Genomic DNA, 16,647 nt, shown 5'->3' on the forward strand with positions numbered 1-16,647 from the left:
TCCAGATTATTAATATGGTTCTAGTATATAGGGTAAAGTAAGGAAGGCAAGATTAAGAATCAATTGTAAACATGTGATTTGTATTCAATCTTGAAGCACATAATCTGAGTAATCATTGTATATCATAATAATGTTTGAAACTAAGAGAAGCAAATGTGGTTTTCTGGTAAAAGTTGAACTTTGTATTCATACCCTCAGGTTTTAAGCTCTAACACTAGTACTTCCCAGATATATCATCCTAGGAAAATAAAGCACTAAATCTCTTAACTCTGTTTCTTCTTATGTAAAATAGAATTAAAGACAAAGTATAATTACCCTCCCTCTTAGAATGGTCATGAGGAGTGCTATGTAAATGATAAAGAACTAAACAATTGGTAGTTACTAGTCTTGTATTCCACTTCTACCCAAAGAAAAATGAGAATAAAAAATAACTTGAACATCAATCAAGACATAAATTTCCTGGGTCCAGATCTTTGGCAAGGTTCATCATTATCTGTGGGTTAAGATTAAAAAAATGGATTTGGTTAAAAAAAGAAAAAAAACAACCTGAGCCAGATAACTTTTTCTATGACAGACAAGTAATTTGAAATTCCGTTTCTCTTTATTTCCTCTTCCTCTTTATCTCTAAAGTTAAAAATCAATATCATTCAGGTTCATGCCTTTCAGCCTGGCACATTCATGCCATACACAGAATGCCATTTTTGGAACTTGATGTGAAAAGTGAAAAGAAGGCAAAAATTAAATTTAAAATAAAACTTATTTAAAAAAAATTATATATGCATAAGCATCATCAGCAGATTCTTAGTCTTTAATGTCAAAAGCATCTGAGGAAAGATCTTAAGGAATTTGGATTTGATCTTGAAGTCAAATCAATCTTGCTTTTTTTTTTCTTTTTTGTGTGTGAAAATAGAGAAATTTTATGACTAGTATGTGGATGAGAATTTGGAAAACTATTTGTGAAGCAAGATTTTTTTGTGTATATCAATACATTGCAAAAATAGATACATTTCAAGTTTTGGTTTTTAAATACATTGGAACACTACATAGCAATAAGAAGTAAAGAACTGCAACTGTCCATGACAATTTGGATTCACTGCCAAGAAGAAAGACACTAAAGATATATATTGGTTATCATTCAATTTATGTAAAATACAAAAATGAAATTATTCCATGTTATTAGAAGAAAGGTGAATAGTTATATTTGGGAGAATTATGTTGATGGAGTATAGAAGGGCCATTCCTGGGATGCTGATAATGTTGTTTCTTGATATAGGTGCTGGTTATAAAGGTGTGTTTAATTTTTGAAAACATATCAAGTTGAATACTTTATGATCTCTGTGTATGCTTTTCTGTACATGTTATACTTTGATAGAAAAAAAATTAAAAGCATTTTAAGCCAACCACCAGGTCCCCAGATCTCCAGGACCTACAAATTCATGCTCTTTGACTATTACTGATATTGAGTTAAAAAGGAAAGCAATAGTCCAGTTAGCCCTGTATTATGGGATCAAAGGAAGCAACACTTCTCAAAAACATGAGAATGATGGGTTCCAAAGCAATGATAAACCTCAATGTAATTCATCTCACTTCTTAGAATGCCAGAATTGAGGTAGGATCAGAGAAATTAGGTAGAAAGGAGACACAAAAGAAGGACAAGAAAAAAATTAAAAATTTAATTCAGAAGTTCTGTAAACTTTTCCAGATCTGTTACTCCCTAAGCCAGGCTCTATCCCAAAACCAGGCTCTCTTCCAGGACTGCCATTCCCAAATTTCTGGAAAATCTTTAAATCCCCTTGTACACTGTTAATTAGCCCACAAATAAATAAATTATAAGAGACACAACATATTAAGACAGCTTTAATTTAGAGGACTTTCCAGTATTATCTACCAGTTAGATAATAGAGACCACATTAGCCTAAAGATCCTGAGAATGACCATAAACCATCTTGAGATCAGCAGATTCACTTCATCCCTGCAAACTCTCATATCTGTTCCTCACCATTTACTTTAAAGGAGTCAAGAACCCCCAAAATTCATCTGTCCCTCTTAAGATGACCTACATTCTTCCCTGAATGCATATTCCTTGCTTTCCTGAATAAATTTCTGTGCCTTTACTGATGTGTTGAAATTGTTTTCTACTTTTCCTGAGTCGAATTCTACCCAGCCTCTCCCTGGGAACTCCTTGGAACACTTTCCCTGGAGTTACCTCTTCTCCCATGACAGAATCATATTCTGTCCAAGCTTGAAAACAGCCAAGTCTTCCTTCTTAATACTAGAATATAAATGTGGGCAAAATAACTTACTTCCTTTCTCTAGGCTCTGAAATAAAAACAAATGAAAACAGTCATACCTAGAAAACAGTATCCTAACTCTCAGGCCACTTTGTGTTCCACTGTACTAAATTAGTTCCAGAATGCTGCCTGCACATCAAATTTCAGAATACTAGTGGTGCAAGGATAGAAATTGCCTTTATACCCTACACAAAACTGGAGAAAAAGCTCTGTCTACAGAAATTATAAAGATCCAGTCAGAACGATAAATGTGAACAGGTTTTCTCATCTCCTCATTCTTCCCAAACCAATATATATATATATTAAAATCCAGAAATGATGAAGTGATTATGTTATGTGCTTTAATTAACAACCTCATGCTAATTGGACCCTGGGCTTCCAGATCTCTGCCTTGTCATAAAACGTTGAAATAGATGCCCTCGTTTACTGACTTCTAATTCCAGGACCCTACTAAATTATATGGACAAGAGCTCAAATCAAAGTTGTTTGCTTTGTTCTCACAAGAGATAGCACACTACCTTACATTCCCATGTCCTCCCATTTACCCATATGCAGCCCCACAGCATCCCAAAATTTCCAGCCCCCCAATCCACCACTTGGGCCTGTGTTCAAAAAAAACCAATAAACTAAAGGACCATGTTTGAAATTCAAAGTAGGACTTCATGGTGAAACAAATATTCAGATATTGTCAAGAATGGCCAGCTAGGGCTGGGGATGTAGCTCAAGAGGTAGTGTGCTTGCCTGGCATGCGTGTGGCCCGGGTTCGATCCTCAGCACCACATACAAACAAAGATGTTGTGTCCACCAAAAACTAAAAATTAAAATTCTCTCTCTCTCTCTCTCTCTCTCTCTCTCTCTCTCTCTCTCTCTCTCTCTCAAAAAAAAAAAATGGCCAGCTCAACAAAACCTTAGAGACAATCAACTGAAAATATATGGCCCATATATAAGAGTGAGCTACCTGAATTCCTTTATCCCCAGTGACTCACAGTGGAGAAAGAATTGTAAAATAATACTTATAATTATGATAAGCTAGGTTATGAAAATTGCTTTTGTAGACAAGTGTGTGGATATTTTTAAAAAGGTGATTGGCTTAGCATTTGACTCACTTTTTATTAAATCACATTTGAAATAATTCACAAGATATTTTCACAATTTACACTAAACTAAAATTTCTGGGTTTAATAGCAGAAGAAGCAAACAACTCATACTCCTCTTGTCTAGAACAAGAGGGACCATTTCTCTGTTGTGTACATTCCAGTTTGAAACACGTGGCTTTTTTCCAGCATCTTATTATAACTGGGTGAGTCTACTCACCACAGAAGGAAAGACTAATAGTCCTGGAGATTGGCAACTGTGGGAAGGACATGGTCCTGAGCCAAAATGACAGTGACAAAGCAATTCCATGGTTCACCTATGGCTTTCTGTGATCAAACTAATTTAAAATTAAAACATGATTTTCTTAGCCACAGGCATGTAACCTTTGTCTATACCAAGCCTGAGATATGGCTACTAAAGGCAGCATTTGTCAAAAGCTTTCCAGCTCTTCAAGTATATCCAGGAGGGGCAAGTGGGAAAAAGAATCAAACCTAAATCAAATTCCTTTTGTATTTCCAAAGGATGGGGAGCTAAAAAGTATAGGATCTATAAGAATTAATTTAATGAGAGATAGATATCCTGACCCCATGCTGAGCATACACTTGATTTAAAACACAAAATATTACAACTCAATAAGATAGACTCTCTGATTAGTAAGAACACTGCCTAAAATGCCACCTCCTCCTTAACCACCTCTGAGACTAGACAGTTATTCACATATTATTGTGGAAGAGGCTTTGGATTTTCTCTAGGCTTTGATGTCCTCTATAAAATCAGCATAATTCTTATGTCACAGAAGTCTTCTGAAAATTGAACAATGTAGCATATAAGGAAAGATAAATATTTCATATCTATTATTCTAATTTATCTTACTAGAAACCAAATTATAAAATCTGTGAGGGAAAGAACATGTATGACATTCTTTAAAAAAAAAAAACACTGCACATAAAGTATAGGGACTTGTATACAATGCATATTCAGAAGATGCAAGTTTATTAATTATGTGTACAGAAATAAAATGGATCCATTTGCAGCTATAATAACCTGATTTACAGGTACATAATTTTCAATAAAATATATAATGATTTAATTGCACAGTTATTTATATAATATCCATCTAGTAGAAAGAATTAAGTCAAGGGGCCTAGGTTCTTCCAATTCCAACTTTACCAGTAACTGTAACCAGTAACAGTAACAGTAATAGTAAACAGTAACATTGAACAAATTGATTCCTCACTTTAAGCCACAAATTGCTCCATCTGTGGAAGAAGTCTGAGTGATTATATATATATTGAATTAGCTTCTTTATTAAGAATATACTTTGTTCCAGGCATTATGGTTTGGCTGGTAAAAATCTTAATAGAGGGGCTGGGGATGTGGCTCAAGCGGTAGCGCGCTCACCTGGCATGCATGCGGCCCCGGTTTGATCCTCAGCACCACATACCAACAAAGATGTTGTGTTCACCGAGAACTAAAATATAAATATTAAAAATTCTCTCTCTCTCTCTCTCTCTCTCTCTCTCTCTCTCTCTCTCTCTCTCTCCTCTCTCCTCTCTCACTCTCTCTTTAAAAAAAATCTTAATAGAGTCATTCCTTTTATTATCTAGGGAATGTTTTTTCTATATTTCTCTGATTCTAAGAAGACAGTTATTACTTCAACATATACTTACAGAGGATTAATTACTATAGGAATAGACCCTCCACTATGAAGAGCCAGAAAGCTAGAGAAAAGCTATAAAGCTACTTTTAGAGACATTAGGTAAAAGAGAGTACAGGGCAATAATCCCAAAGAAAGGAAATAAATTATATGAGCCCCAGGAATGTAACAATCCTAGAATATGCAAAACAACCTTATAAAACAAAAACAAAGTTGAAATATTTATACTAAATGATTTCAAGAGTTATTAAGTCAAGGCAGTCTGGTATTATAAACCAATGGAAGAGAACAGAGATTCCAGAAATAGACCCACAAGTATATGGTCAATTGATTTTCAAAGATGCCAAATGTCAAGAAAATTCATTAGAGAGGACAGTCTTTTCAAAATACTGCTGAAATAATTAAATATCCATAGGCAAAATAAATAATCATCAATCCTCAAATTAATGGAGATAATTAAATTAACTAAAAATAAGCATAACCCCAAATATAAGGGTAAAAAGTGAAAAACATCAAAATATTCATGATTGTGGGTCATAAAAATTTCTTAGTAAATAAAAAGCATGAAATATGAATGAAAACATTGTTAAATAAAGACTGTTTGTCAAAAGACAATATTACCAAGCTATAAAAGCAAGTCATAGAGTAGGATCGATATTAATAATACATATATTAACAAAGAAATTATATCCATAATATAGAAAAAAGTTCTTACAACTCAATAAGATAATCAACTCAATCAAATATGGAAAAATATTATATTTACTGCCTTACAAATAGAAGGTAGTAAAAGGCAAATGAGAACATGAAAAATAAACCTCATTATCAGAGAAATTCAAATAAAAACTGTTGTGAAGTACCACCACAAATCCACCAGAATTTTAAAATTACAAACACAACAAAAAGTATTGCTGAGGACATTTGAACAACTGGAACTTTCATTCGCTTGCTGGTCAGATTATAAAATGGTAGCATATGATCCAGAAATCCCACTAATGGATATATATCTGAAGGAAATTAAATCAATATGTCAGAGACATCTGTGTTCCCACACATCTGCAGCACTATTCACAATATCCAAGAAAGGAAGCAATCATATGCTGATGAATAGATAAAGAAAATGTGGTGCTTATACACAATATAATTTCATTCACCCATAGAAAGAATGAAATGTTGCCATTTGTGACATCACAGATGGAACTGGGTATAATTATATTCAGTGAAAGAAACCAAATACAGTAAGGCAAGTACTGCATGCTCACTCACATAAGGAATTTAAAAGTTTATCTTATAGAAGTTGAGAGTAGAATATCAGTTGCTAGAGGCTGGAGAGAGTGTGGAGAAACAAGGGATGGAGACAATTTAATCAATAGTATTAAATTATAGTTAGCTAGGTGTAAGAAATTTTAGTGTGCTCTTTCACAGTAAAGTGATTATGAATATCAATGATGTACTGCATATTTAAAAAAACTAAGAGAAAGTATATCAGATGTTTTCACTATAAAGAAATAAGTAAACATTTGTGGAGATAGAAACATTTAACCTGATTTAAATATTAAGCAATGTATACAGATGAAAATATCACATCATACTTCATACACATATATAATTTTCTTTATTAGTTAATATATATTTGAGTTTAAAACATTGAAAGAGCAGCTTTGATCACAATATTTCAAATTTTTGTAACTGATTTAAATTTCAAAAACAGAATGTAACATTTTGAAAGTAAAATGTCAGCCAATGTCCTTAGTGAAAACCGGGAATTGCTTCATTTTTTATAATATTCTAAAATAATGTTATGTAAATACTATGAATTACTGAATACTATTTGATTTTTCTATATTGGTTACTAAAGTATATAATTAGGTGTTTAAATAAACTCATAAATAAGTAAAACATGCAACCTAGTTAGCAGCAATTCATTCCCATGTACCTATTCAAGAAAAAAAAAAATATCAACAAACATCCACATGCAAATGTTGATGGTAAATTTATTCTCAACTAAAATGCTTATCAACAGGAAATAGATAAACATACCATGGAATATCCACAGATTATACTACTACTCATAAAAAACAAATAAATAAAATACAAGCAACAATATGGATATATCTCAAAATACTGCTGGGTGAAAAGAGCCAGAGACAAAATATAGAGTGTATTATTCCATTAATATGAAACTTAAACAGGCAAAACTAAACTATAGAGTCAGAAAGTTGATAACTGGCTGCATATGCCTGGGGGTAGTAGAGAGAATTGACTTTAAAGAGTCACAGGAAACTTTCTAGATAGTGAAAATCTTTTATATCTTGATTGTGGTGGCAGCTACATGGCATGTACATTTGTCAACATTTATCAAACTGTAACATGAATATAGGTATGTTTTATTTAATGTACATTTATTCCAGGTAAAATTGAGTTTAATTTTTTTTAAATGACAGTTTTGATTGTCCATTGTTCTAGCCTATAGTTTAAGGAGTCCAATATCTAAATTCTCCTTATCTTCTATGGTAAACTTGAATTTTTGAAGAGTAAAGATGATACAAACAGATGCATTATATTATCACTTGCAATTATCATTAATTTCATCATTATAGTTATAGTCTTTAGGACAATGTGAATAAAAATAAACTCAACTTCAGCATATCTGGAAAAAGTTCCACATATTGTTGTGTCTATTTCTAATTAATATGTCCAACAATTTTGTACTGAAGAAAAATTTCCATTTTCCGGACATGTTTTAAATATATTATATTTACTTACATGATCCCACTTTTCATTTTTACCTATTCTACATTCTTATAATCTAGCATACCTGATGCTAAAGGTCATTTTGTCCATAATAAAATAAAATATCACAATTATTTTGGCCCAAAACACATCTATTCTGTATATAAAATCTAAGCTTCTTAAATAATCCCTGACTACTTCCTAATTATTATAGTTTGGATATGGAATATTCCCCATCTCTCCTCTCCTCTCCTCTCTTCCTTTCTCTCTCTCTGTCTCTCTCTCTCTCTCTCTCTCTCTCTCTCTCTCTCTCTCTCTCTCCACCAATTCTCCTCTCCCTCTCCCTCTCTCAGTTTCCTTGCTGCCATGAGGTGACAGCCTGCTCTGCTACACTCTCACTACAGTGATATTCTGCCTTGTCTCAGGCTCAAACCAATGAAGCCAGCTGACCTTGGACTGAAACCTCTGCAACTATGATTCAAAATAAATCTTTCATCTTTTTATACCTTTATTTTATTAATTTATTTTTATGTTTGTGCTGAGGATTGAACCCAGTGCCTCACACATGCTAGGCAAGTGCTCTGCCACTGAGCCACAACCACAGCCCCATAAATCTTTAATCTTTTAAGTTTATTTTCTCAAGTATTCTGTCATAGCAATGAAAATTTCATATTTTGTATGTATAAAATACATAAATTTTGTATGTATAAAGTTTCATTTTATATGACATATAAAATGTCATAGCAATGAAAAACTACCAAGCCAGGGGCAGGGGCCCCTGCATGTAATCAAAGTGGCTCAGGAGGCTGAGGCAGGAGGATCCTGAGTTCAAAGCTAGCCTCAGCAACTTAGAAAGGCCCTAAGCAACTTAGTGAGACCCTGTCTCTAAATAAAATATATTTAAATAGGGCTAGGGATGTGGCTAAGTGGTTAAGTGCTCTTGGATTCAATCCCCAGTACCAAAAAAGAAAAAAAAGAAAACTGACTAACCACTCATAGACATTCTAAACCTTGCCCAGGAAATGTTTACTATGGCAGATTTAATACATTTCCAATAACACATACTATTTCTTCAAAGACTATATATAAGTTATCCCATTTATTTATATGATATCTATATAATTATACATATGCACACTCAGAGGATAGTAAGACAACAATTCTTAACAGTATCTGTGAGTTGTATATGGTTTTCTTTCACTGAATCTGACCATGGGGATAAGTTTTTAGGGAAACACTTAAAATGCTGCTGTGTTCAACTAGTGTTTAAAATTGTCTCCACCCATGGACTCTGGATAAGTCCAGTTACAATTCAAACATAAGTGATATTTTCTTATTAAAATGTTATATAATCAGAGGAAAGAAAGAGAATAAAGAGTAAGGGGACAGTCAAAGAAACAGATGAGGGGCAATGAAGTAGAGCAGAACTCAGTGCTTCAAAGCAGCATGGTACTTCAAAGATGATCTCTAGTCAAACTCTCCCATTCTACAGATGATGATACTGGCACTCCAAGAGAGAAATACACACTTTCATGGCAAGGGTAAGTCCAGAATTAGGTCATCTAATTCCCAAAACCGTGCTATTTGTGCCATCAATGCCATCGGGATAAAGGAAGAATGGAAGATTTTGCAAAGAGGGAAAGAATAATGGAAAGAAAATAAAACTGAGAAGCACTGGGGATGAGACAATGAGAGAAAATTGGCTAGGTATTTGTAGGTCACAATACCTTGACCTTTTTTTAACCAAACAATTCCTGAACCTGAGCAAACATTCCCATTTACTTCCTTGTCAGTGTCTTTCCCACAGTTACAAAAGAACACAGGAAGACCTAAGGAAACCTATCTAGAGAAGCAAAGCTAAAGTGAGTAGGATCTGAAAATAGATTTAACATCCATAAATTTCCTCCTTATCCGGAGATGGCAGCCAGACTGGGGCCAAGTTTGGAAATGTCTATGACCAGTGGCAGTCCTGAGATTGGAAAGAGCCAAGGGAATAACAAAGAACCACAAGTTTGCCTCCCAGAGATAAGATCTTCTCCATCCTGCTCACCCCTCCCTTTTTCTACTGCAGCAGATTTTCAGCCCTGGCTTTGAAAATCTCATTCACCTGCAAAAGGCTTCATTGCTAATTATCTGTGGTGGAGGGAATGAGATCCAATTGAGTTTCAAACTTAATCGCACATTAACAGGAAAAAAGTAAAACAAAGTAGGGGAGCATAGCAAGGTAACCATGGACCATGGTTAGGATATGTGTTCTAGAGCTTGGTTGCTTCCATTCATATTACTTCTCTGCCACTTAGAAGTTGCCTGTTTGGGGCAAGCCATGTAGCCCTTTTGTGTCTCAGTTTCCTGATATGATGATACAGATAATAATACCTCCTTCATAGAATTGTGGGGATTAAAGTAATAAAATAAAATATGTCCAGCATATAGCAGACACTTAAGAAATGTTAACTTCCTTCCATATTCAGATCTATGGAAGAATACTATCGGGGGAATGAAACCAATTAGATTCTGCATGACTCATGGTGGGGATTCATACATTGGAATAGTGGATAGTAGCAACTGGAAAATAAGACATAAAATCCATGTAAAGAAGAAGTTTCTAATACTGCTTTCCTGCAATGGAATGAGCTATTTCCTAAGCTAATGATGTAAAAGCATAAATTAGGCAACCACTTGGCTAGATGATGATGGAGGAGTAAGATAATGAAATTATGTTTTAAATGCTTTTCAGCATCTCTTGCATCTAGCAAAGGAGAGTCTAAGTATTCTACAAGGCTATATATGGAATCTCTCCAGAATAGGGTCTGGGTTCCACAAAGAGAGAAGGGGGGGGAGAGCTGTTTGATAGCCAGACTCATCATTAAAACCAGAACCAAGAAATTCTTCCCCTGTTTAATTACTTAAGGAATTCTAAAAATAGAAAACCTAGAGCTCATTGTTTCACAATGTTCTGATAATATGAAGAAAAAAACACAGAAAGAAAACACATTTTTATACTGGGTTTGAGGGATATGCAAAGGGAACTGGAGGCATGAGTTTCTTAAAACAAATTAAACAGCTCTTTAAAACAAATTAAAAGTAAACATTCATTTTATTGGATCAATGCCAATCATACTAAGAATCAGGTGTGTGATTCAAGCCAGATTTCCAGAGATGCCATATGGGTAAATCCCTTTCCCTCTCTAGGCCTCTGTTTCCTTTCTGTAACTCAAGGATTTGGGGCTAACAATATTGGAAGTAAAGTGACAATATAATTTATCATCCAAACTGAGACATTACTAACATTCATGCTGTGACAACAGTCTGAGGAAACAGGGATGTATGGTTACTCTAAGGGTCACCTTGCAGCTTTGTCTCTCTCTGATTATATGATACTACTAGTGGGCCAATAGAAAAATAAATCCAAATTATTTAATTCTAGTATCCCAGAATAAATGTTTGGCTCTTAGATTGCTACGAGAACTTTGATGGCACCAAGCCAATAAATTGAAACCTTACTATTTGAAGGGAAGGTGCCCTCAAATATACTACATTAATCACGTACAAAAGGCAATGGCAGGGGCTGGGGTTGGGGCTCAGTTGTGGAGTGCTTGCCTAGCATGTGTGAGGCACTGAGTTCAATTCTCAGGACCAAATATAAATAAATAAAATAAGGGCCCATCAACAACTAAAAATATTTTTTAAAAAGGCAATGGCAGAATTAATAACATAAGGTTTCCTGCTCCTTGGATATCCCAACTTCCCTGGGAATAACGTTTGAGACTTAGGGACTCTTAGAAATGGAAAAAGTCCTTGAGATCATCCAGTATTTTCTTTTTCATTTTAGACCTTTGATCATCATTTCAGATGAACTTCTCAAAATTTAATATGTATAATTGAAAAGAGCAAAATAAATCTGATTGAAAGACAAAGGAAATGCAGGTATAGACATATAATCCTAACTCACTGGACTTCTCTTATGTTCTCTCTGAAATCCTAGAGTTCAGCAATACACAATTTAACATTTTAACCTGGTAACAAAACCACCAGGCTCAATCTACCAAAGTGGATTTCAATTTAAATTTGTGGATGGTTGCTGTATGCCTCAGGCCAAATGCATATATTCATGTTACAGAGAGGCAGAAGAACAGTAGGAAATCCAGTAGAAATTGAGGGAACATCTACAAAGTTGGAAAAAGACTTCAAAATGGAAAGTCTGGGGCCACCAAAAACAAGGAATATGTAATGAACCTTGAATCCCTACACCTTTCAGTTCACCAAGCCCCTGCCCCCACTTTGCATTCCCTGAAGAGATTCAGCATTCTTTCCTTTTGTAAACTTGACAGAAAGGCAGGAAGTTCAATAACTTAATTTCAGCTGAATGTTGAAGATTACATCATTTTCCCATTCTAGTAAGAAGCTCCTTCGTTTCAGTAAAGAAAAGTGATTTTTTGAAAGTTTCCAATTAGAAACCTTTATCAAACCACCATAAATCAGATGTTTCTTCCTATCATCCTGAGAAAAGCACTTACCTTTGAGAACCAGCTAACTTTTGTCTTGGCCTTTTAAATTGGTACAGGGTCATACTTGATGGTACATAATGTCTATAGGCTCCACAAGTTTTTGCTCCACAAATTGTTCTGAACTGATCCCTGATAATTTTATTTATTAACTTCTTTTCTTCCCTCAATCCTTAGTAAACTCTATGTATATTGAGCAGTTGATACTTTATAGAATCATAGAATCCTTGCTAATATAAAATCTATTTGATATCACACTGATCTTCTCCTGGATCTGTGCTCCCACAATAGCTTCCACCTTTACTCTTCCCCATCATAGTTAAAGAACCTAATATTGACTCATAGTTTGACCAGACAATAAGAATATAAGATTTTTTTCTTGAATGAGGTCTCTTGTCCTCTAAATTTCAGTGAGCCATAATTAAATAGAATTATATCAAGAAAAGATGATTATTACAGAGAAATTATTCAGAATCACGTTATATGAGAAGAATTGAAGGGCCTAGGATAGATTAGTCTACAGTAATGAGATATATTTAAATATCCTGAGGATTATCACAGGGAAGATATAGGAACTTTGTGCACTGTGAAATTTGTGCTCTTTCTGAACAATCCCAGTGATCTCCAAGTCAGCCCATTTAATTTGGTGCAGCCAAAATGGTCAGAATATTCTTGCATGTAAAAAAAAACCTTTAGGTTTTTGTAGACAAATTTCAAACTCCCTTTACAATTCATCTCCTTGAACATTTTTTTCTAGCTAAATATATGAATATCCTTTGTTCCTTATAAAACAACATACCAAGAATACTCTCCATCCTGTTTAATCTCTTCTTTAAATACTGTAGTCTGTCAGTGTCCCACAGAAAATGTGAGGCCCAAGTCAGGCTACAGTATAACAAGATAGGCTGACCAATGAAGAAAAAAGTGCAACTAATAGTTCAGACACTATTCAGTTAATCTAAACTATAAATGTGTTACCTGCCTATAAATTCAGCACAAACAATGATATAAATTCAAAATAAACCCCCCAAAATAACTTTTCAAACCCCCATGTCTATAAGCCATGTCTTCCTCATTCTGTCTTTAAAGAATAATTTACCCTTTGTATTTTTTTTGGAGAGGGTGTTCCCAAAGTTAAGTGTTTACATTTGAGCTTATTAAAATTCATATTGCTCTTTTGTGTCCTAATTATGTAACTGACTCTATTTCCTTTCTACTTTTAATTTGAATATTTGCTTATTAGTATAATTGATATAATTCTCATATGTAGCATAAAAATATGGAAGAGGATGAGGCCAAAATCAACTGTATTTTTCTTCTTTAGATGTTGTCCTCGAGACACTCTATTTTAAAATCTTATGGCTTGTGTACCCTCTAATCAGACAATTCTATGGTTTGTGTAACCTCTAATCAGACATCATTCAAAACATTTGCAAATTCTCCTAAATCCAATATCCAAATTTCTCCATCCTTCCCAGAAAGATAGGAAAATTAACTACCCAATGTCTTCAGCAGCCCCAAAAATCTGTTTCCAGCATTCCCTTTTGTTTAGACAATATAAATCACATTTTTAAAAGAAACTGAGCTATTATGACAAGTCCTATCCACAGGAAACCAAAACAAGTTCTAATGATTATGGATTCCTCCTCTAAAAGCTTTCAAAATCAATGTGTCTACATTTTATTCCAGAGGAGAGCCATCAACATCAAGAACACAGGTATTTTTTCCTTCTTTTTCAAAGATAAAACTACAATTACCCTCTCTAGATGTGTGGCATCCCTAGGAACTGTTTTCATAGGTTCTAAAGTTTTACCCATAAGTTTCCTTAGTACCCAGGGAAACCATTCTTTTAGCTGGGAAATTTTTACCCAATTCTGGCAGAAAAATTTTCTCTTTCCCTCTTTAAAACACTGAACATTTTATCTATTTCCTACCAATATTTACTTTACTTTGTTTGCTCTTTGTTCTCCTGACAATGAAGATGGAAGCCAAATAAAAGTATGCACCTCTGTTTTTCTAATTAAAAACCAAGGCCTAGAGAACAGAAGACACACAGTGAATTTGCAGCACAGCTAAAAGGAAAGACCAGTTTTTCAAACAACCACTACTCTTCCCTTTCTACAAGATAAAAAGTTTTGTTGAATAGCTAACATATATTATCACTTACCATTATGTTGTAATTAATTACCTTAAAGAATCTTTAGATGTTCAAAGAGTTGAAATAATCAAGGACACATACTGACAATACCAGATTCTGACTCCTGATGTAAGGCTATAAAGGGTGAGAGAAAGCAATGAAACTCCAACAAAAGAAAACTCAGTGCTGAAGGAAAATGCAAGTAGGAAATAAAAGATAAGCTATCCACATTTTCCAGTTATGTCTACTTCTGCCCACTGACTAGTCTATCCCATTGCAGGAACTGGCTGAGAGCATATAGATGGAAAGCTTGGATCTGAGATTTTTCTGAATGCCTTGTCTGTCTGGAGAACTATAAAGGCAGCACAGCAAGCCATCTCCAACCTTCAGCAAAGGCAGGGACAGAAAGAGTATTATATCCCGTACATCCCTGCTGGTACCTTTAAGTATTTGACCCTGAGGAGCTTTGAGCATACCCATGGCTGGGAATGGTATGACAGATACCACATTCTGGAGGGTGGATTCCCTTGCCTCTCCTTTACAGAGAAGAGGACAATGACTGAATCAAAAGCTAGTGCCTGCTTTTACTAAGGGCTTTGCTTTTCTTTTTCTAAGGTTTTTAGTATAATTTAAAACACATTGGGAGCAGAATGCCCTTGACAGTTGTAAACAGCAACACATCTAAAATAACTATCCAAAAAATCTTGACAATTCAGACTATCTTCTTTTCCCCTTTCTTTTCCTAGTTACACTTTCCAAAAGTCAATGCAAGAGTGCACATATGTCTTTTTACTTTTAATTATTCTGTTTTCTAAACTTTTAGGCATATAGTTTGGACACAACCTAGAAGCTCTGTGGAAAGGTCATTCTTGGCTTTGGAGTTAAGGCCAGAATATAAAAGGGAAAGGTAAAGCTTAGTAGCTTGGGAAAAAAAAAGAAGAAATCCTCATCAGAGAAAAATTTTTGTTTTGATGTCTCACACAGTGTGTATTCTCTGAGAAGGAAGCAAGCTAACAACTACCAAACATTCCATGTGGAAAATTTGGGTACAAACCTGGCCACGCTCACTCCAGGGACACTCAGTTGCCCACTCTGGATGCTTTGCTTCACTCTTTCACCCCTGACTTTGATACCTTCCAGCCATAATTATCTGCAGAACTGGGCTAGGAGGTCTGCCTAGCAAGCCACAGATCAGTGAAGATTCTTCATTCTCTCTCCAGTGCCCCTAATCTCTCTATGTTGAGCTTTTGGGTTGGAGAGCCAGCAGGAAACATGGATGCCCAGGCAGCTGAAAGGCACCACGTCACTTACCTGGAGTTTCAAGCAGGACAAGCAGGAAGCAGAAGGCCAGGGAACCATGGCACCTCACAAGCATCCTAGAATGCTGAGTGAGGGCAGAGTGGTGCTCTTGCTCCCTCCTATGTTGTCTCCTTCCTTGGTCCGAGAAAAATGCAGGGTGCGGCAATCAAGAGTGTGCCCTCTCACTTCTCACCTCTGAACTCTGGCTCTACTGCTTCTCCCCCACACCTGAATTTTCAGTTCCTGGCTAGTTTCTTCCCAACAACTCTGAACCCCTCCAAGGGCCTCTAAAGATACCCAGCTGTTCTGAGTTAAGCACAGACTAGGAAATCTAGACAAGGACTCTTTCTCTCTGCCTTCCCCTACCTCCGCCCAGGCTCCCAGTTCCCTGATAACCTTTGATGGAGGGTGAGCTGGTTGGGGTCCTCCGGTGCCTCTCCCTGCAAATGGCAACACTACAGGTGCCGCTCAGCTCTGAGGAGCTCCCAACTTTCTGCTGGAAAAAGTTGAGAGAAGGCAGCACAGAGTGTCCGTAGGGAGGAAGTTCAGACAGCCTGTCTCAAGACAGGGAAGGGGGGTGGGACATGCCTGAGGGGAACCTGGGGGAAGGAAGGCTTCCTGTTAAGTCAGAGGAGACTAGTGCAGCCAGCAGGGAGGGAGTACAGAATTGAGTGAGGGCCCTAGATATGAAAGCTGCTCTGAGCTAGGGAGCGAGCAAGACATGGGGTGATGTTTCCCTTCTCTCCTATGCAGAACTCACTAGACCCTCCCCCAGTATGACTTTCCTTTGACTGATAAGTGGGGCCTGATCCCGAGGAGTGTGGGGGCTTCTTTCATGAAGGACAAGAAACACAGACTTCATCTAGAGTATGCTACAAAGGAGAGTTCTGGAGCTAGGTGGGCGTCAGCCTTCAGAGTCAGACGCTGCTG

At 35.8% G+C, this 16,647-nt stretch overlaps 1 protein-coding gene across 1 annotated transcript in view; it reads right to left on the reverse strand.

The window, feature by feature from the left end:
• LOC113199412 (vascular endothelial growth factor receptor kdr-like) overlaps window positions 1-16,254 on the reverse strand; it is a 308,409-nt gene extending 292,155 nt beyond the window's left edge. The window contains exons 1-2 of the mRNA XM_077793590.1: window positions 16,114-16,254; window positions 15,730-15,852 (exon numbers count right to left, since the gene is read on the reverse strand). Of these exons, the coding sequence (XP_077649716.1) occupies window positions 15,730-15,793 (64 nt within the window). The 5' untranslated portion in view covers window positions 15,794-15,852; window positions 16,114-16,254. The remainder of the gene's footprint in view (window positions 1-15,729; window positions 15,853-16,113) is intronic.
• Between the last annotated feature and the right edge of the window lie 393 nt (window positions 16,255-16,647).

This window comes from Urocitellus parryii, chromosome X (genome assembly GCF_045843805.1).
Source record: "Urocitellus parryii isolate mUroPar1 chromosome X, mUroPar1.hap1, whole genome shotgun sequence".
Lineage (NCBI taxonomy): Eukaryota > Metazoa > Chordata > Mammalia > Rodentia > Sciuridae > Urocitellus > Urocitellus parryii.